General features: G+C 40.4%; 1 protein-coding gene across 2 annotated transcripts in view; it reads left to right on the forward strand.

Annotated features, from left to right (window-relative positions):
- LOC117813357 (glutamate receptor 1-like) overlaps positions 1-4841 on the forward strand; it is a 100796-nt gene extending 95955 nt beyond the window's left edge. For both annotated transcript variants that reach the window (XM_034684525.1, XM_034684524.1), the window contains exon 18: positions 3180-4841. In XM_034684525.1, coding sequence (XP_034540416.1) covers positions 3180-3368 — 189 coding nt within the window. In that variant the 3' untranslated portion in view covers positions 3369-4841. The remainder of the gene's footprint in view (positions 1-3179) is intronic.
- The last annotated feature ends 16790 nt before the right edge of the window (positions 4842-21631 follow it).

Below are 21631 nucleotides of genomic sequence, written 5' to 3' on the forward strand. Positions count from 1 at the left end.
CACGTCACATTGCCTGGGGTGGTTTCCCTGTCACAGATTTGTAGGTCACTGTGCTGCCTCTCCTTTCAGGCTTGGTTTTTAAGACTGTGAGTGAGATTCTGTTAATGAGTTACTTTCTTTCTCTTAGATTCCTTGTTAAGCTGATGAACACACAGTATAATGAGCCTTGTTTTCAAGTATAACAGACTCTTTTTGAAAATGAAAAATTCATAGTTTGCATGCTTTAAGGCACACCTGCCATGGATTTATTTTGTGGGATAATATTATTTTAATTCATGTTGTTTGAGTGTTAACAGGTGGCTCTTCTGCCTGCAGGCAACAACACTCACAGACACTGCAGAGGCAGATGCTGCTCTGTTGTATTTTGACTGCACATGTAGACTTACACGACAATAAAACCCTCCATTAAAGAGAGAGACGTGGGCGAGAGACAAAGACAGAGAGAGCCAAACACTTCCTCCCAGTGTTGACAGTGTTTGCAGGTTGACTGATGTGGATTGTAAGCTGTTACCTTCCTGCCGTGGAGGTGAAGGCAGGAGGGATATAAGTGTTTGACTCTACTGTTGAGACGTGGGCGAGCTGGCTGCGAGGTGTAGCGAGTGTTAGAGCTACCCCAGTAAATGAATAAACCTGGGATTTATTTGTACCAATCTGCCAGACGACTCCTGATGGCAGGCTGAGAAAAGCAAGAGAGTGTGGGCGCCTCCGAGGCCTGATACAGGATATTAACTCTGGATCCACATCATTAGTTTCCCTGAGAGGAGACAGAGAGAGAGAGAGAGAGAGAGAGAGAGAGAGGGCTTTACGTTGCTACTGCTAGACAACTTTAACTGTTATTACCGTCTGTGATGACTGTATACACTCAGATATAAAATTAATGTCCTCACAGCATTAGTGATTAGCTTAAAACTTCCTAATTACACACAGGTTGTTTTTTGGTGCAAGGGACAGGTACATGCAGGTGCTCTTAAAAGCAGGTGGTGCCGCTGCTGGTTTTGCAGCTGTGACAAGATGTTCTCCTTCTCTGAGATATAACTCTGAATGTCCTTGTGAATCACCACAATACACGTTCCCCAAATATTTGAAATAGAAGTACGTAGTCGTTTCAGAAATTCACACAGTCAAAGGATTTTATTCTTGCTCAGTGTAAACTCAACAGAATGTTGTATGTTGAGGTTTGCTTTGACCAGACCTGACTCACTGTGTCCTGTTCTTCACTGGTTTTCCGAGTTGAGGGCAGTTCCTAAAGCTAGGGATGTTCTGAAGCGACTAATTTCCTAGATGATTGAACAGAAAATATAAACTAACTGACGGGTGTAAAGATAAGAAAACAGTCAAACTTGATCACTATTGATTTAACACAGCTAAACACTGGCTCACAGTCTGCAGCCAGTGTTGATTTTGGCGGCTATTCTAGATTTAGTCTTAGTCTTTAGACAAATATGCCTGTTAGTTTTAGTCACATTTTAGTCTTTTCAGCCCTTTTTAGTTTTAGTCTAGTTTTAGTCGACGAAAACTCAAAACATTTAGTCTTTGATTTTTGCCAAACATCTTCACTCTTTAAATAATTAATGTAGTTGATCAGATATTGTTTCAGGGATGTACCAAGTGTTAAAATCGTCAACATTTCACTGCTTCAACACCTTTGCTTGTGTAATATCTTAAGTAAAAAAATTCAGCTTTGCCCTGCTAAAAAGTAAAAAGAAAACATTCTTGATGTGACCACTGTGACTGTATTTAGATTCTCTTGACTTGAGAAACAGTCAGTTCACGGCACTCTGAAATGCATCTGCGTCTTTCAACGAGGAGTTGATCCAAACTTACTAAATGTGTCTTTTAATTAAATTAAACTGTAGACGCAGAGCTTTTTACGGTAATCACGGCAACAACATCAAATATTAAACAGACGTCCCCTGGTTGTGTCTTTGTCACTAACGCACACCAAGGGGTAAAAATCATCAATGAAGATGAGACAGATGCATGGGGGTGAGGAGAGCTGGTTCATAAAGCACACCTGCTGCAGGTAGAGACTAAGCTGGGTCCCTGAAATAATAACTAAGCCTGTCACAGGATTGCATCACTTTTATCTTTAAAGACACACAGCGGGGGAAGCATGGATTCTTAATGTCCGATGATCCGCCACTAATGTTTTTGTCTCGTCATCGTCTTGTCAACGAAATCAAAACATATTTTCGTCAGAGTTTTTATTATCAGGGAAGCACTTTAGCACGTCTTAGTCTCATTTTCGTCATGAAAAATTAGTCATTGACGAGCATTAATCGTCATAATTTTGTTGACGAAATTAACACTGTCTGCAGCTAAGCAATTTCAAACTGGTTTGAAGAGTGTGGCTAACACTAGCAGAGCTAGCACCACCAGCCTTCACTCCTCCTTGCAGGTTAACGCCCTCATACCTGTGCTGGTTCCTCGTTGCTCTGGTGGAGTGGTTATATGTCAGTTTAACAAGACACAACCTACATACAACTTTATCTCCATTTACTAGATCAACATAATGATAAACCCTTCTGCGCTACCAGATGACATCTGTCACCTGTGCTTGTTTACACCAGGTAGTAGAGCTTTAGAGCATTATGGCAGCAGACATTAACCAGAGCTACAGCTTAGACACAACATCTTACCGGCATTTCAGGCCTACAATTCTGAAAATATTATTAGTTGCCAACTTTGCTGTGTGGATAAGCAGCAACAACCTTCAGACCTGTCCTCCATCACCACCTTAAACACTGACTGTAATAAACATTTCACTTTGCAGAGACATTAAGTCCCCAGGTCTCACAGATTTGTAATTATGAAACTCTAATTCTGTCGGTCTAACTTCATTGAGGATTAAACCTGAAGTCAATCAAGCGAGATTCTCTTAGAAGAAGATTTTGATTTGGGCTGAAAACGATGGTAATGATGTGAAACTTGTCGAGAGTGGATGTGAGCGCACAGAAGCTCAGTTTGGAGTGAAGGAAGATGAGAGGATTAATTTTTGACAGTTGGGAACTGATTCACCTGCTAAATAAAGATAAAAACAAACCTTAATTAAACTTTTATTTTGACAAGTTCTTCCTCTGAATCTGAAGAGCTTAACAGAGTCTTCTGCTCGCTCCTAGGATTAGTTTTACTTCACAATATGTTGATGACAGTGATCTCCCCTTTTTGTTATCCTACAGGAGCTCATTGATGCTGCCATGGTGAGCGGAGGAACAGGAGGAGGCATGGCAGCAGGAGGTTTTGGAGGAGGAGGAGCATCAGGGGAAAACGGCAGAGTGGTGGCACACGACTTCCCGAAAGCAGGAGCCCACGGTTTACCGTGCATGAGCAAATCCACGGGCTTGGGACTGTCCTCAACGGGCATGTGATCAAAAACGAGACTCCTGATTGGACAGAATGCTCTGTTCTGTCTTCCTGTCAGATGATGCAAAGACTAAAGTGGGCTGTTAAAGAAGGACCAATGAGTATTAAAGAAGAGATGAGGAAAGTGGTGTTAAAAGAGGGAAAGAAAGAGTGGAATTGCAAAACAGATGGGGTAAGACATGTTGGTTGGCAGGAAGTAGAAATAGCGTTCATGTTCACCTCAGCTGGACTGAATATAACAGAACTCTAATGAACAGACAGCACCTGAATACAACATCAGAGTCAACAAGCTCCTGCACGACGAGAAACTGGGCTTACCGAACTTCAAAACCTGAAACTCTACTTTTTTTACGAGCGATGTCTTAAATTTAACTCCTCCCCTTCTGCGATAACAGAACCTGGGAGGGATTTTTTTAAACTTCTTAATTAATGCACCCATTTTTCTCCCTCTCCTCCCCCTCCTCCTCCTCATCCTGCCCTTCACTTCCTCTCCTCTTCCTCAAGTTCAGCAGAAACACTGGAAGCTTTGTCAAGGTCACGCTAAACGGAACTTTGATATCGAAGAGGGCTGAAACAGAGTCATAGTTTGAGCATGTGAACATTTAAACCTTTTTAAACACAAAAGAACACTCGAGGAGATCGTTGATGATATTCAGGAGAACCCCATGATGGATGTGCTGCCTCCGTAATGCCAACCAAACAAGTCTTCACTGCATATAATTTATTTTTAAATAAAAAATGTTTGCTGAAGACTTTCAGCCGTCCAAAATACTGCACCAAACTAACCCTCTAAAACCTCCTGAACAGACCTGAAACCACACATTGGTGGACCTTAAACACTTAACACCTGCAGCAGCATGATGAGCTATCATTTAACAAGCAGTCATATGATAAACATGTCTTCTGTCTGAAATCTTCATGTATTTATATTCATAAAAAAATAATTAGATAATAGATTTTGATTACTAGTTTATAGAAATAACTGGCAGTTCTGTTTTGACCTCCTGCGCCAATAATAAAACAATCTGTGCTCCACTGAACTTCAGAAACACGACTATAATTAAATAAATGTGAATCAAAGAAGCCTTAAAGGCATGAAATCACACTAATCTCTTACATAAGATGATTTCTGAAAACATCTCCTACCACATTGACCTCTGTTTTTGAGCTGCCTGACAAACCTAATCTATGAGTCATTAAAGTGAAGAGCTTTACAGATTACTGAACACTAAGGGTTACCATTACATAACATTGTCTTTTAGCTGAGCTGCAATGACGGTTCCTTTAGAGAACCAAAAGCATCAACACAGCAAATTTTACACGTTACAAACAATGCATAACTGCTCGACAAACCCAATAAAATACCAGCTAGCTTAGCTTAGCACAAAGCTAAAAACAGGAAAACAATAAGTAAATGTTGTGGCTACACTATGGCTCCCCTAATAACAAGGAATCTAAAAAAAAAACACACTTTATCACAAGTCAGAAAACAGTTTATTTAATGATGCTAAACATGGGATCAGTCTTTTGGTAGACAGGGTCAAGTTAGTTGGCAGAATTTGGCTAAAGTTAGCAGCCTTCAGTCCTCCTTGCAGGTTAACGCCCACATCCCTATGCTGGTTCCTCCTTGCTCTGTTGGAGTGGTTATATGTCAGTTTAACCAGACACAGCCTACATTCAACTGTATCTCCATTTACTAGATCAACATACTGACAAGCCACGCCACTCTACCAGATGACATCAGTCACCTGTATTTGTTTACATCCAGGTAGTAGAACTTTAGAGCACTATGGCAGTCGACGTTAACGATAGCTGCAGTGTCGGCTAGTTAGGGGTTAGCTTAGACTCAATATGAGACGGACAATATTATTTTATTTAATCGACTAGTGAGAGTGACAACGTTTATTGGTTTGGTCAACTTTAACTGTGAACACAGCTAGGAATTTTTTTCAGTTAACATTCTTTATGTTAAGCTAGACTGTTAGCTATGCTATCCTACTTATTTTACAGAATAACACAGATATCAATTCTCCCATGTTTGGCTGTATCACATTGAGGTCTCCTTCTACGCAGATGATCCATCGATAATCTGATGACCTGATGCAAAGGCAAATGTTCCACAGTGACAAATCTCTTCATTACCTAACAATGCTTTTAATTTAAAACATTTGCAGGACCTTGTTGGCTGGCACAATTCTCGTGGTGCTGCTGCCATGTGGTGGCACCTGCAAGTAACTACAATTGAAAAAAAATGGCCATACAAATGTGTGCATATTTAGTATATATATAAGGAATCATAGGCAGGCATAAAATGATATGTCAGGATATCTGATAGACTGAAGAATACTAAAGGTTGATTGCAGGATTGATGTCATTGGGGCCACCTTGAGGAGTCATAAAGTATAGATGCAGTGAGTCAAATTGGAAGTGAAATCTTATCAGAGTGCTGTAATGTCTTTATACTTAAATTCTAATATTAGGTTCCAGTGATATGATACTTATATCGCATAAGTCAGAACGAGGCTGGTTGCTGTATTGATATTTTGTCCAATCCCCTTTATGAAGTGTTTTTATCCTAATGAATACAAATACACTGAATGAGTCACCTAACTAATTAACATCATACGGATGCTAAATTTCTTGAGTAAAGCGCTCATATTTACATTTAGCTCCATTTGCATGCAGGTTATGCTGACTTGTTTTAAACCATGGCCTGTATGTGTTAATGGGGACCACAGTGTATCATTTCAAAGGCCTCAAATGTTTTTTGGCTCCTAGACTTCAAAGGATAGGAACATCTCACTGTTGCCAGTGCTCAGTATGTTTGCAGCCTCACTGATCAATGTCAGAGTTTACACTCCGACTGCTCTGGTCGTGAGATGTTCGAGGCCGGTAACCTGGTCCTTCTGTATTTTCTCCTCAGTGTTTCCTGGACTGATCACATGACGAGGCAGCACCGCAGTAAAACTTTTGATACTCAAACTGAACAAATATCAGGAATACTACTGTCACATTTGTATGATATGAATGATACATGTGTCGAGCTACACTGGTTTGTCTGAATAATGTTCTTTTGTATTGATTTATCTGTTTATAAAGTTTTGATTTTGTTGATTACATTCAGATCAGTAAGTCTATTTAATAAAAACTCTCTGAAATCATTCAGACTTTTGTAGTTTTTTTATTGCTGTTTTTGTAGACGGTCACAGTGCCTTAAACATGAACCATACACATACAGAAGATGTTTTATTTTATTATGGATTGAGTTGTAAAACTGCATAAATGTATGTTTTTGTATTTTTTAGTATTGATTTTATTGTCAGCTTATTTGTTATTATGTTAAAACTTTATACAAGAACTAATTGGCTGTATCCAAAAAAAGGCTCTCCCTCTACACAGATCATGTACCGGCACACTGTTGAATTCACACACAACAAAGGGAGCCTTCAAAATGTAAACATTTCTTTTACTTCATTGTTTTGCTCAAAGAAAGACACAAGAAAAGTGCCTTGCAACCATAGACAGTATTAAATATGGACGTAGTATCCGTGACGTCACCCATCTGTTCCTGAGAGCTGTTTTGAAGCCAATCGGCGGCAGCAGCCATAATGGAAATGCTGAGCTCAACCAGGCAGAATGTGACAGAGTTTGAGCCTCTTATAAAACAGCTGTGTTCCCGACCGGGAGTCACGTCAGTCATGTCCTTATTTGGGCAAAAACTCGAAATCTTAATATCTTCTTAACCGTCACGTTAGAAAAAAATTCACCCCCAGTACAGTGTGTGCCGATCATAGACTGTATAAAATATGGACGTAGTATCCGCGACATCACCCATCTGTTTCTGAACGCTGCTTTGAAGCCAATCGGCAGCGGCAGCCATATTGCTTCTGTCAAGCCAGTGTGACGTAAAGAGGCGGGCTTTGAGCCTCCTAGCCAACAGCTGCAGTGTCCCCACAGGCAGCTGTGCCTCTCATTGGAAGACTAGTAATCTCAATATCTTCGAAATTGCCACGTTAGAAAAAAATTCACCCCCTTCACAGTGAGAAGACATCGAGAAATGAGCTATCCAGACTACACTCATATTTTGTACCAGGCTGTAAATATGTTTATTTCTGCTGTAAAGATCGTCTTTTTCCCATTCATGTGTATGTGACTTCCAGTATTTCCGGAGCCAGCCTCAAGCGGATCCTCAATGAACTGCAGCTTTTAACACTTCCGCATGGGCTTCATCATTTGAGACCGGAGGTTGCTGCTTGCTTGCAACACAGCAATCATCCAACCACCATGACCACCTGCATAACAATGTGTGGGCCCCCCTCTCCTCAACTCAGGGCTAAAAGTGATCAACAAGATCTGGATTCCTCTAGACCTGTGAACATGTGCTATGGTATCTGAGACGTTAGCAGCAGATCCTTTAATTTCAGAAGTTGTGAGGTGGAGCCTCCATGGATCAGACTTGAGATTGAGATCTGGGGGATTTGAAGACCAAATCAACACCTTGAAATCCTCTTGTTCCTCCATTCTGCCTTCTTATATTGCTCTGTGGTCCACTTCTGATGCTTGTGTGCCCAGTGGACACTTTTGGTGATTTTGTGACTTCTTTCTATGAGAGCCAGCATTCACCTTTTGAGCAGTTTGAGCTCCAGCGGCTCTTCTGTTGGACCCTGTTGCTGGCCTACCAGTTTTCATTCTTTGGTCCTTTTGTGCCCAAAACCTGTATGTCTAAAGCAGGATATCAAACAGTAAGGCTGGATTTAAAGTCATACTCATCCCTCCGCACACCCAGCTGTGTTTGGTTTGACAGTCTTAAATTACTGTTGTAAGTGTGGTGAGCCTGTGCTTTAAACATCCTTCATCTGTCATGTTATAAAACCTCATGAAATCACTGCTGATGCTCTGAAGCCACAGGGCGACACCAAATGGGAGGTTAAATCAGATTTTATCTCCCATTTCCAGCTCGGCATGAGACGCATTAGAACTTTTTCATTTCAAGTCTATTGATGGTGAAAATCCCTCCAAAGGCCGGCGCGACTCCGTCAGATGATGGAGTTTGATATCGAGTCTCTTTCCAGTTTAATTATCTGCTGTTATCTGGCATGACCATCGGCAGAAATGACACTTCTGAGTACAGAAGTTCAGTCTGCAGAGAGATGTGAGACGCTGATTGAGCCTCTGAAGAAGTTTATTCCTCTGTAGAGACGCTAGAAAGAGAAAGATGTGACTGCTGCTGAAAGGACAGAACAAATCAAACTCTTTTTGATGAAGCTGGACAGCAGGGATCTTTACTGAGGAGAAAAAAACTGAGGAGTGAGAGGAGCATGTGTGTCAGGTACAACATCACTTTGGTGTTGAAATGATGAATTGAAGCAAGGTTTGAGAAGCTCATCAGGAAACTAGTTATCTGACCCCAGCAGGAGGTGTTTTTGTCTCATTCATCGCTGATTTATGTTGGCTGAAAACTTTTCTGCTCATGTATGGAATTAGATCAGAACAAAAATAAAAAAAAACCTGGTTCTATGATTTATGTGGCTCCAAATTCAGTCCAAATATGGTGACAGATAATTCAGAGCTTGATCCAAAGAGGCGACTGGATTAAGTTAAAGTTTCTGAAGACTTCTCAAAGACTTCTTTCAGCTGTAATCTGACTGTTTAGCAGAGTTAGAAATAGTTTTACGACTCCAGGAGAAACCAGGTTACCAGCCTAGATAACAACAACCCCAACGACTCCCTCACCACAGAGGATATCGACGACTCCAAGGAAAGACTAGATCAGCCTTGTTCTCTGAATATTCTCATTACTGTATACTTTTGCTCTGAAGTCTGCTTATGAATTGTCTTTTATTCAATAAAATAAATAAATAAATAAAAGATAATTAACTGTGTTAATTTAGTTCCATGTGTTGTTTGTCTAAGTGGTGTTGCTGTACCTGTGCGTGGAGTGTCTCCAATGTGGAACACAGAGAAGATGTCACTCAGATCAGGCTCTTCATTCAGTGGAGGTAAGTCTACAATTCTCCACTTGAGCACCTGTGGTCATATCTTCAGCTCATGTTGGAACTTTTGAAATGAAGAATGATTCATTTCATTTTAAACGTTCGTTTACCAAACTTCACCATTCACCCTGACGACATGTTGAGGTCTGAACATCAGTTTGATTCCAGATGAACATTTGAAACCAAGCTGTCTGAGCTTGGTCTAACTCTGCTGCTCTTTTAATTCTCTGGTTGGTTGTTCCTGTTGTTTTTTTGATTATTTTTGAGCAACAAATCTGTAGCAGGTGAGTTCAAAAACGTAAGTCTCCAATGTTAGGGTTTGTAACATTCTTGTGCTCTTCCCATGGTCCTCATTTCCATGTTGGGATGTCATTCTCCTGACTTTGGTGTGTTTCAACTCGGAAAGTCTGAATGTTGTTATAACAAAAGCAAACAACATGGAGGCTATGAAGAAGGTGTGTGGAATGGTAAGTTGATGTGCAGTACTTTGGGCAGCAAATTTTTTCACGAGTATTCAGATCATAGACTGTATAGCATGGACATAGTAACAACTATAGTGTTCCCGTCTGTCAATCAAGTCAGCTGTGCCTCTCATGATGGAAAACTCGTAATCTTAATATCTTCAAAATTGGTGCGTTATAAATACAAAAGATGATACGATTAAAAACAAGCAGTAGAGTTTACGACAACAGGACAACAAGTTTCAATGCGATCGAATACAATGTCTCGTGTTGGCTTCATTGAACATCGAGACATGAGCTACGACTACAGGCTGATTTCATAAAGCAATCCAGAAGAAAAGACAGCTCGGACTGAACTTTATGATCAACTTACTTCACTTTAACTCTTGAAAAACTGAACTGCTTCAACTCTAACTAAAAGTTTAGTAACTGTGTAAAATATTAGAGAGTTGTCGGGTCTGAGGAGGGCATGAGCTGTAGAAATAACTGATATCATCTTGCTGTGAAATCTTGACACTAATGCTGGCATGACTGTATGTACAGGAGTTAGAAACTGTACAGTCCATTGTGTTGGGACCATTAGGGGACAGGAAGGTAAGTGGGTCCTCAGAGGGAGGTTGTTGCAGCTGCATAACTAAGCTTTCAGACACTGTTATGGATGTCGAGTATTAAACCCATCAGCCACTAAATCGTTGAAACATTGCTTCAGTTTGTGGAAAGTGTTGCAGATAAAGATTTTGTGTGAAGTTTCCAAAGTTATGAACAAACTTGTGACTGTGTTGAGTTCATGAGGCTTCTTTAAATGATTTCTGTGAGTGAACATCTCTGCCTCTGGTTCTCTGATTCCCCTCCAGAGTCCGTCTTCTGCTCAGTCCCCTCTGGCTCTTTCACCTTTTCTTTCTTCTTTGTTTTATTTATTTGCTTTATTGATCCCTCTCTTGGCGCAGTGTTTCCCTCTTCTCATTCTTCCCCCTCTCTCTCTCCTGCACATGGCTTTGTCTTTATCACACTTAAACCCCCGTCTTTCTGCCCCATTCTCTCTGTTATGACTGTTTCTCTCCATTAGCTTCCGCTCTTTTCTGAGCTCCAAGGACCTTCCACTGAATGGTTTGGTGTCCTGAGGGGGACATCATACCCTGTAACACCTCATTACTCCCCCGGCTGTGAGTCAGGACTGAGACAGATGAGGCCCAAACAAAGCCAACAATTAGCCCCAGAAAGGCCCTGATTAGGAGTTTGTGGCCCATTACCTTCCCCTGCTTGCCCTCGTTGAAACTTTGAGATGATCGCAGAGGAAGAGGAGGAGGAGGAAGACCAGATCCCTGAGGAGCAGCCCAGAAAAAATATTAGAACAATCTTATCTGGGAGGAAACATCCAGAAGTTTGAAATAAATCTGAACAACAGAGACTGAGCAAAAGTACATTTGGCACTCTGAGAAACTAACGGGCTGGATTCACATACAACAAGACACCGTCTGATCACAAAGAACACACAAAGGGTTAAATATAACACAAATTGCACGGCAGAGCAAAAAGATTCTGTGCGCTAGTGCAGTTTGTCCATGTCGACATGAGCTATAATGCATTAATTTGGGCAAAAATCGTCCCCTTCCTTTGCAAACAAGCCTCACTGCAAAAATAATTTGGGGGCTCCCAAACTCACGGCAGCCTGTGAGGAGGAGATGAGTAATATTCTGATATAAAAGTCACACATTTGTGAGAAAAAAAAAAAGTTGAATATTAAAGACATTATTAAGTCAGATATTTGCGGGAAATAACTAAAAAAAGTTTTTTAAAGATCCTCATTAAAATTTAGCAGATTTAGCATTTGATTTGATCATGTCTTAAATCAACCATAAAGGGCCCAGATTTAGCTTAGTGGTTAAGTCTAGTGTTGCAAACTTGGCGACTTTGTCGCTATTTTTAGTGAGTTGTCAGCCCCTCTAGCGACTCTTTTTCAAAAAAGCGTCTAGCAACAAATCTAGAGACTTTTTCTGGTGTTAACGGAGACTTGGAGACTGACGTGAAAGCATGTATCGTTCTTACTCCTCTCAACGAGCAGTGGATGCTGCTGTGAGTCCCTCCTAGCTGCATTCAGAGCAGGAGGCGTTCATCCCTCAGCATCCAGACTGCAAATGTATCATGCATGTACGAAGACACCGCTGACTGATCCCGCCTACTGTCTCTTTTTGGTCCATTTGGATAGTTAATGTAGATTGTATACGATAAACATCTTGAAAATGTTATGGTTGAAAAATGTAATGTTTTGCTTAGATTTGCTGTAGGCTGTTAGGAATAAGTGTAGTTATAAACATATTTAGAGTGTTTTTTAACCTCTTTTTGTCTCTCACTCAACGTTACACGTCTCTCCTGCAGCGTCTATTACAATTCAGATTATGCAAATTGAGTGATGACGTCATTTAACAACTTATAGCGACTTTTAGGACAGCCAATAGCTACTTTCCTAACCGAGGAGTTGGCAACACTGGTTAGGTTGTCTGTAGTGTAACCAGGATGTTCCAATGTGAAGAAACATTTCTTTATAAATATTATTTTCCAGGTATGTTTCTCAAAAATTTGCGACTTTAATCCTGGACTCTTACTCTATTCATCTGGCTCCAATTAAAGAAAAATGTAAACATTGAATCAAAATATGCCATCGTACAAAATGTTCTGCCAACAACGCCAAAATAACAGTGCCAGAGACTCACGACCCCCACACTGCCCCTCGAGGTGGTTAAACATTGCTTACAGCCGGATGCAAGCACCACAAGGTCAATCCAAGAACAACACCACAGGACACAGCAACCACAATATCATTTGATAGCAGTTTAAGTAATCTTTGTGTTTGGACTTGTAGCAGTGATTGGAAAATTTACCAAGCTGTTGTCTTTAATGTTGTGTTCACGTGCTGGTCCCAGTTTTAGAGTTCAGAAGTCAGACTTTGGTGTGTTCACATGCTTTCAATCGGAAAAGTCTGGTCTCACGTTATTTGACTGTTTAAATGTGACATATTATGCTCTTTTTCATCAAAATATATCGGTCTAAGAGCTCCCCAAAACATGTCTTTAAAGTTTATTGCTCAAAAAAAACACTTTGAAATCAGATTTTGGTATGCCTGTACACCCCTCTTTTTCAGCCCTGCTCAGAACAGGTGGTTTTCTGTGTGTCTTTAAATGAGAATGAGCTCTCTGACCACGCCCCCTCAGGAAGTGAATATGGCCTCGGCTCTCCAGCACGTTGATCTAATGTTTACATGTTGCATGCATAGACATGGCTGCTCAAAGAACCGCGTTACTTCGATCCAGGATCTGAATTTGATCCAGATTCTGTTCCTGACGGAGAGGCACCTGCAGCAGGACCTTTCTGAACGATTGGTCACAGATTTAGTGTTTCTTGTTGTTTTATTTGTCAGTATGTCAACGTGTCTTGGTACACAGCTACGGACATTTAGCTATGTGGCTATGCTAACTAGTGCTAGGACTTTCCCATGAAAAATAAAATCATCCACTAGATTTTCTAATCTGCAGACGTGGGGAGTAAAACCGACCTTTGTGTTTATTAAGACAGCCTACAACTAGCATGCCTCCCTCCTAAGCTCCTTGTTAGCACACGTGTGCAGGTAATGAAAAACGGAGAAGGAGTTGAGTGCTGAACAAGCTCTGAGCCCTGACTTTCGTTACACACCAGAACACGTTCTGATGTAAAAAAACATGGAAAACTGAAACGGCTCGTTTCACACACATTTACAGAAAGGAGGAGAAATCAAAACAGGGGCAGAATGGCTTTTTTTCATTTTCGGGGGGTTTGTAGACATGCCAGGGAAACATATTTCAGGTAGAGAAACATTAAAAAGTTGATTTTGCATAATATGTGAACTTTAATACTTTGACTGGTAAATACTTAAATATAGCTTTAGCTAACGACAGCTGGCTTACTATTAATGTTTAATACCGTACCAACTTTTCTAACAAGTCTCGTTCACTCTATGTGGACAAAAACCAACGGGGACACCATATTACAAAAAATATTTAGCAAACAGGTGCAATACATGAATTGATAAAAAGGTTTCTAAACATTCCAAAACATTGTTTGCCTCCATGTTGATGATGATGATCACTATGTTAAGTCTCTAGATCGGGCCCCGAATTCTTGCCCGAGATGTTGTTCCAACTTGAGCAGGCATTCACGAGAACTTTTCCAACTCGGAAACATGTTTTTTCCGATTTGTCAGACAGCACATAAATGCAGCATAAGCCTATACTAAGCTGGTCAGCGGAAAAGTAGCCTACCTCTGATGAAGTGTTTCTTGTGCTGCTGTGAATAATGCTTTTGATAGTCGATATAACCTCAGGGGTCATGTGGCAACAATGAAAAGTAGAAAACTGATGACACATTTGTTAATTCTCATGATTTTGTTTAAAATTCAAATACTATTTTTGTTTATGTTGCTACAATAACAGATACAGAATGCAATTTAACACAATAAAAAGCGTTTTTAGAAGGCATCTCGCAACCCCCCATCAGTGTCTTGCGACTCCCAGGGTGTCCCAGGGAAACCACTGGTCTGACAGGTGTTAGAGTGAAGTTTTTACAGTTTGCTGAGAGTTAGTGGTGTCTGCACCAAGCGGCAACCTCCGGTCTAAAAATATGAGTCAATGCGGAAGTGTTAAAAGCTGCAGTTCATCGAGGATCCGCTTGCAGCATTAATAAACATGTTTACAGCCTGGTACAAAAGACGAGTGTAGTCTGAATAGCTCATTTCTTGATGTCCTCTCACTGTGAGGAGGGTGATTTTTTTCTAACGCGGCAATTTCGAAGATATTGAGATTACTAGTCTTCCAATGAGAGGCACAGCTGCCTGCAGGAACACTGCAGCTGTTGGCTAGGAGGCTTAAAGCCCGCCTCTTTACGTCACATTGGCTCGACAGAAGCAATATGGCTGCCGCTGCCGATTGGCTTCAAAATAGCGTTCAGAAACATGGGTGACGTCACGGATACTACGTCCATATTTTATACAGTCTATGGTCTGCACACATGTGGGAGATGGATATTACCCATGACAGTCACGAGTTATTTGGTGATGCTGACAGCTCATCCCCACAATCAGCTGCAAAACAAGAGCAAACTGCCCAGAGCTGCTAAGTGTTAAAGGTTTGATTGTGCTTGATTATCATTAATGCAATATGCTTTGTGAGCCAGGCCTTGAGATGGAGCAGGAAGTGGGGGCAAATGATGTGTAATTCTTGGTGAATTCGGCCCTCAGTGTGATAACAAGAGTTAGCAGAAATTATTCTCCGGTCATTTTGCTGATCATCTAAAGGTTGGGTTGACATTTACAAGCTCTGTATATGTTGTATGAGTGACATGTTTTGGACAGTGTGCATGCATCCTGTATGTTCCACAGTCTGATTAATTCTCTGTGTATAAATGTTTGTGGCGTCACAGCCGTGATGTTGGAACAGTATAATAAAGAGAGACCCACTGAGTTAATCTTTGAGCTGTTCAAAATATATTTGAAAACTTAAGCACTCCGTCATTGCCTTGAGGCTCTGTGTTAATGCAGTGATAGCAGACAGAAAGATGTTTTGCAGCTTAGCCTCTCAGAAGTGTCTTAAATAGTCTGCAGAGTTTAACCTTCCTGACCTGCTGCCTGAAACGCCGGCTCCACTCTCCAACAGAGGGTTTTATGTTCCTTATCCAAGATGGAAAAATAAAACAAAACCTTTAAAAGCAAGTTTGTTTCCATCTGAGTGTTAGAATTCAGTGTGATGTGATTATAAAGCCAGGAAGCCAACAGGGAGAAGAGGCTTTGGAGGATGGGTCAAGAAAACATATGAAGCTCTGTCGCTTTTTGTTTCCTGTTCTTTCTTTTAGGTCAAACTCTTTCAGCTTAAATGAAAAACATCCTGCCACCATCGGCCAAATAATTTTTATATATCTCTCCAACTTTAACCAAACAGCTCTGTTTTTAAAATATTTTATCAGTCTAGAGGATTCGTAGACTCATTTTTGGAGACAGACCCTAGTGGACACTTGAAGAACTGCATGTACTTGGCTTAATTTTTTTTAACACTGGACTACAGTGCTGCTTGCTTCCTAGTCAGTCTCTCTATACCATGCCATACAACCTCCCCTTTGGCCTCTGTCATAATTCCTACAGCCACTAGGGGTAGCCATCACAACTCTAACCTCAAACATGTGACGTGATAAGCTGCTGTAGAATAATTTAAAAGGATTTAAATTGTCTTATCATCACAGCTCGCACATCACCAATCTAACACTTATTTTCAAAGATATGAAAACACAAAAGCTCACACACGCAGCAGGATAAAGCTCTGGTTAACGAGGGATTATAAAAAACACACAACCTGGCAGTGAGTGACGGAAGCAGACGGGGGATTTATGAAGAATTATGAAGAACATCTGTTACAAACTGTCAGATAAAGAGGAAACGACACAGAATCTGTCTGACAGGAAGGAGGAGAGAGAAGCTTTCTGTGGGAGCTGTTAACCCCTCAGAGAGGATTATGGGGGTTTAAAGTGACCATCAGACGCAGACAGTTGATTGGCTTTCAGGGAATTAATGAAAGCCAATCAAAGAGTACAAAATGTAATTATGGATTTGGTTTACAGGGGTAGAAGATGAGATAGAAGTAGAAAAATGATTCTTAAAACCTGCAACAGACTTTTTTTGCAATAACTGTGGCCTGCAATGCTGAACCTTCCTGATTGGTAGAGTACCAGTAGGGGTTTTATTTCCCCCTCCGTCCACAATAACAACACAAACACCTCTGATGGACTTAGTCAGAGTTAATAACTCCTGACCTGAACATTCGTCTCCTCTGAGCCTGATAGTGTGAATGCGTCTCTGTCAGCTCCCGGTGTTACAGTCTGAAGAGTGACCCTGTAAACTGGAGACCTTCAGCTGAACGTGACAGTGTTTGTAGAGTTTACAACTGCTTTTTAAACACAGGAGTCCTTGTGAGTGCATCCTAGTTTAATTTTTATTCAAATGTCAAAATATCCTCTTAAGATAAGTATTTAAAGATAATCTGAAGAAATTTGTGAGAGGTGCATCTGGCTGACAGTCTCCAGTTAACAGGGTCACTCTTTAAACTGAAACACTGGTCAATATCTGCCATGGCTTTTAAAATCTGTCTTCTTGCTTTAAGTGGAGTGTTTCGGACATTTGGAATCCTCTTTGTCTCCAGAGCTGGTCTCCTTCCAATTGTTGATTCAGTGAATCATAAAGCACGATCAAAAACAGCACAAGAGGAATCTCCGTAATGCTAACAGGCTAATTGTGGTGTAACACGACGATGTCTGCCTGTCTATCGCCTTCTATGGGGTCATCTTTGTTGAAGAGCCTCCATCACTTTCTTACTGCCCTCTACCGGTCTTGTTGTGTGGTAAAATTCTGGGACTTCAGGCCTCATTGGAAACTCAGAAAAACAATGGGCCACAGTCCCTGGTATTTCTGGTTGAAAAGGACCTAAATTAAAGATCTGTGTACTTTTTGTACTCCTGATACTGATAGATTGAAGTTTGCTTCCGGGCAACAGCTAATTACTGTAATATTTTGTTAAAAAAAAAACAAACGTGCAATAAAGTTATAAAAACAATGTTGTGTTGCTATAAAATTTGTTCTGGTAACCTTCTTTTGAAAGGATGGACCTTTATTGGATGATTATTGGGTGATTTTCCTCTTTTAATGAAATAAAAAATGGCACTTTTGGAAATTTCAAGTACACAAGTTAGTGTGTTGGACTGTGTGTGTGTGTGTGTGTGTGTGGATTGAGTGAAAATAACCTGTGTGTGTGTGTTGATAATGAAGCAACATGTCAGCAGAGTCAGTTTCTCACTGATGTGTTTATGAGCTCTGTGTCAGAGAGTGGAGATCATTAAAGGTGATCTTCAACTCAGAGTCATGACACAAACTCAGAACATTTCAAACAGTCGCTGACAGCATGAAAACCTCCCTGAGGATGACGGGCGTCCTCGTGAACGTCCTGTAAAAATATGCAGCTCACAGTTAACACTGACGTATCCTCTGATGAGGTGGATCCAGGTAAGAAGAAGAGGTATTACATATCTGAGCATCAACTATAACAGCAGAAGAGGAAGAGATGCAGACCTGGGAGAGGAGGATTCAAGATTCAGCATATTTCAATTGGCCTGACATGTTTCTCTCTCTCTCTCTCTCTCTCTCTATATATATATATATATATATATATATATGCAGAGTGATCTACAGGAGCATAAGGAGTGAAACCTCCTCAAACAGTCCTACCTCAGCTTGTTTTCTTTTGTAACAGTGACATCAAGTGGACAAATAGAGAACAGCAGGTATTCCAGTAATCCAGTATTGTTTCCACAGTTTCAGGGTTTTTGGATTATTTACAGCTGTTTTTTGTAATAATTTCACAATGCAAAAGTAAAATGTTAAATTAAAAATGACAAAGTAAAATTGATTTAAATATGCTTCTGATGCCCTGATTGCAGGACAGAATGTTGCTCTACTTTTCCCTATCAGAGATGGTTGGGGTCCAGGAGCTCCTCAGGCTGTTTCCCAACTCTCATGAGTAGCAAGAGACCACACTAACATTGCCAACAGGCTGAGGGGGAGTGATTTGATATGGCATGTGCGATCAGGTTGTTCCTGGTGTTGCTTTTGCTCCTAAAAATTACTCAGTTGTTACAGGGTTGGACCAATCAGAATCAAGCATTTAACACGGATGGGTAATAAGATAAGAAAGATCAACCATGAGCTACACGAATGTAAAACCAATACAACATAAATTATGTCTAGGTGTAATAGGAGTTGGAAATAAAGGCTAATTCAGTAGTGCAGAAATGTGCAGTTCCTTAAGTGTCCACAAGAGGATGTCTCCAGAGCAGAGGCAACCCTGTTAGAGTATACAGTATATTGAAAGGTAGAATTTTACATCCATAGAGACAATATAAATATAAGAGCTATAAATAAATCTGCAATGTTGGGGGCGTGGTTAATTTTATCAATAAGTGAGTGCATTGTAGCAGTTGGCCTGGAGTTTTACTTTGCAACTTCTGTTGAAATAAACTTGGTTTGAATTTGATTTTCCTCCGCACAATAACTTTAACTAAACACAACATCAAATACTTTAAGCTCATTGAACGTGAGGACAAGGTGGGGTGAGGAGGACGGTGACTTATTTATTTTATGCAACAAATAGAAATAAATATGGGAAAAAAAAGTGCCTAGTATGTTTTAAATTAATTTGTTTAATGTTGTGTTTTTTTTTATTGTTAGCTCTTGTAAATCTGTCACGTCTCTGTCTCTGGATTAATCAGGCCTTAGATTTGGTTATTTCAAGTGATTTAGTGCATGAGCTCTGGATGAGGCGTTCAATGGCCATCAGTGTGTCTTGATTTCTCTCTAATTTGCAATTCAAATGTGTCTGCAGCGTCAGACTGAGGCTGATCTCTCTCTCTCTCTCTCTCTCTCTCTCTCTCTCTCTCTCTCTCTCTCTCTGACTGCAGGTTGTTGAGCTTCTGCCAGAGTCTCCTGATGATTCTGCTGCAGGATAATGAGTCCTCTGAGGTTTCAGACAAACACTCAGCGAGAGCAGACTCTGAGCGATTTACCCACAGGGACAGCAGCAGAGCCAGAACAATGAGCGATAATCAGGGATGGACGAAGACGTAAAAATACGTCCAGAATAAAGTAGCTGCTACTAATCTGTTCCTACCAAATCCTCCTTTTGTTATTATTGTAAATATTTCTGATTTTATGTCATTGTACTGTAACAGCAGAAACACGCTGATCAAACAAAAAGTCGGAACAACTACATATACAGCAAACACTCCGCAAATCCAAAAACCCAGGAAACACATACAAAAGAAAATCTCTGCAAATCAAGAAACAACAGAAGCGCTCTAGGCCTGTAGGGGGCACTCAGTGGAACACGTTTATGTTTATTATGGATAGGAGAGAGCAATAGCACCGCTAGCTGCGGACACCAAAACTGAAAAATTATACCACAGACTCCATCTGAGGATAATTTAACATACTTTTAAAACAGGAAGTGAATAAAGCCAACAGTTTGATATTCTGTCATTGTGTTGCTTAAAGCTCCTTTCTGTTGGTGATGATTATGGCGCCCCCCTGTGGCCAAACTGATACCTCTAATCTCACGCTGTACATGTCGTTCAAATGTATTCCGTACTATTAGACTTATATTTTCTGAAAAAAGTAACAAAAGGCTGTTTCTTCAGAGCACTGTTGAGGATCTAGTCTAGCCCTGACCCCCTTACAGTGGTAACAGATTTTAACGATAACTTTATAGGATGATCCAGTGTTGTTGCAGATGGTTTTGCTTGCTTTTTCAGTTCATAAAGACACTTTATGGCTCATTTCAGTCTGTTTGAAAAAAAATCCTCACAGGAGCTTTAAAGATAAAATAAGTAAACCCTCTTAGTGACCTCTGAATTCCACTCAGTCTTGATGTTCAAGACGTTCGAGAATACATTTGCATTTGCTGAATCGTATCATTATTTGCAAATTAACTCCACTGATCTCAGGACCAACACTGTGAGATGATTCAGATAAAGAGAGATCTGCTCACTCATTCTTTCATTCAGTCGGCTGCTGGCTAAAATTAGTGAGCCGGCTAACAGCACACACAATGAACAAAGAGAAATGTGTTCTCTGTTCTGCGTTAGAGAGATGAAAACTCGTCCTCATACACAAACAGGCCTCAGATCAGTTCTTTCTTCCCTCTCATAAATGGGACCGTTCACGACAAGACGGACACCTGAGTCACAAAAGATCCTGTGAACTGGTCCATCATTAACAACAAGGTTATAGGAGCTGTAACTGAACTAGGGTCGTCACAATACTGGTAGTTTACACTTCCATATCGTAAAAAATTAAACCATACAATACTTGGTATGAAATCACTGCTAACAGTGCTTGTTCAGAAAAAGACAACTCTGAGTAACTCTGAATCAAGCGGTAACCTCCGGTGTTAAAATATGAAGCCGGTGCAAAAGTGTTAAAAAAAAACTGCAGTTCCTCGTGTGTCCACTTGAAGCTGGCTGCAAAAACACTGGAAGCCACATACACACTTATTCAAAACAGCAGAAATAAACATGTTTACAGCTCATTAGCTTAGATGAAACTGAAGTTATGAGTTTTGCATAATTTCTGGCATGGCTGTTTTGACTGACAGGTGTGCACACTGTAGCTGTTAGCAAGGGGGCTAAAAGCACGCCCTAAACTCCATGTCTTTGCGTCATATTAGGTCAACCAAGACTTCAAAACTCTGCTTCAGAAACAGATGGGTGACGTCACTGAGACTACGTCCATGTTTTATACAGACCATGGTGTGGTATGGTCAGCTTCCAATTTATCCTCTAATCCCGCTTTGTGGTCTGATGCAGGGGCCATCATGTTACTTCTTTTTTTACAAATTATATTTTTTTTATGTGACATAAACCTGCACACATACACAAATACAGTCTGTTTATTTAGAATTAGCAAGACAAACAAGGTAAGAACCGTCATGTTTTAAAGGTGTTTAATGTTTGGTCCCACATTTCACTCTAAACAAGAAAGCAAAAATGTACCTCCTCCTTTAAATGTGCTTCACCTCGTGTAAAGAACAAAGAACACAAAACACTGCGGTCTTAGAAAAATTAGGGTTTTAATACACAGAACATTTAGTGAACCCCAGAACATATTAGCTGTCAATAAAAGATAGGCTAGAGTTCTAAGAGGGATGGTGCACAAGCACAGAAGAAAAATGTTTTCTTTCTTTTCTTTTGCTGCAA

This window comes from Notolabrus celidotus, chromosome 5, assembly GCF_009762535.1.
Source record: "Notolabrus celidotus isolate fNotCel1 chromosome 5, fNotCel1.pri, whole genome shotgun sequence".
Lineage (NCBI taxonomy): Eukaryota > Metazoa > Chordata > Actinopteri > Labriformes > Labridae > Notolabrus > Notolabrus celidotus.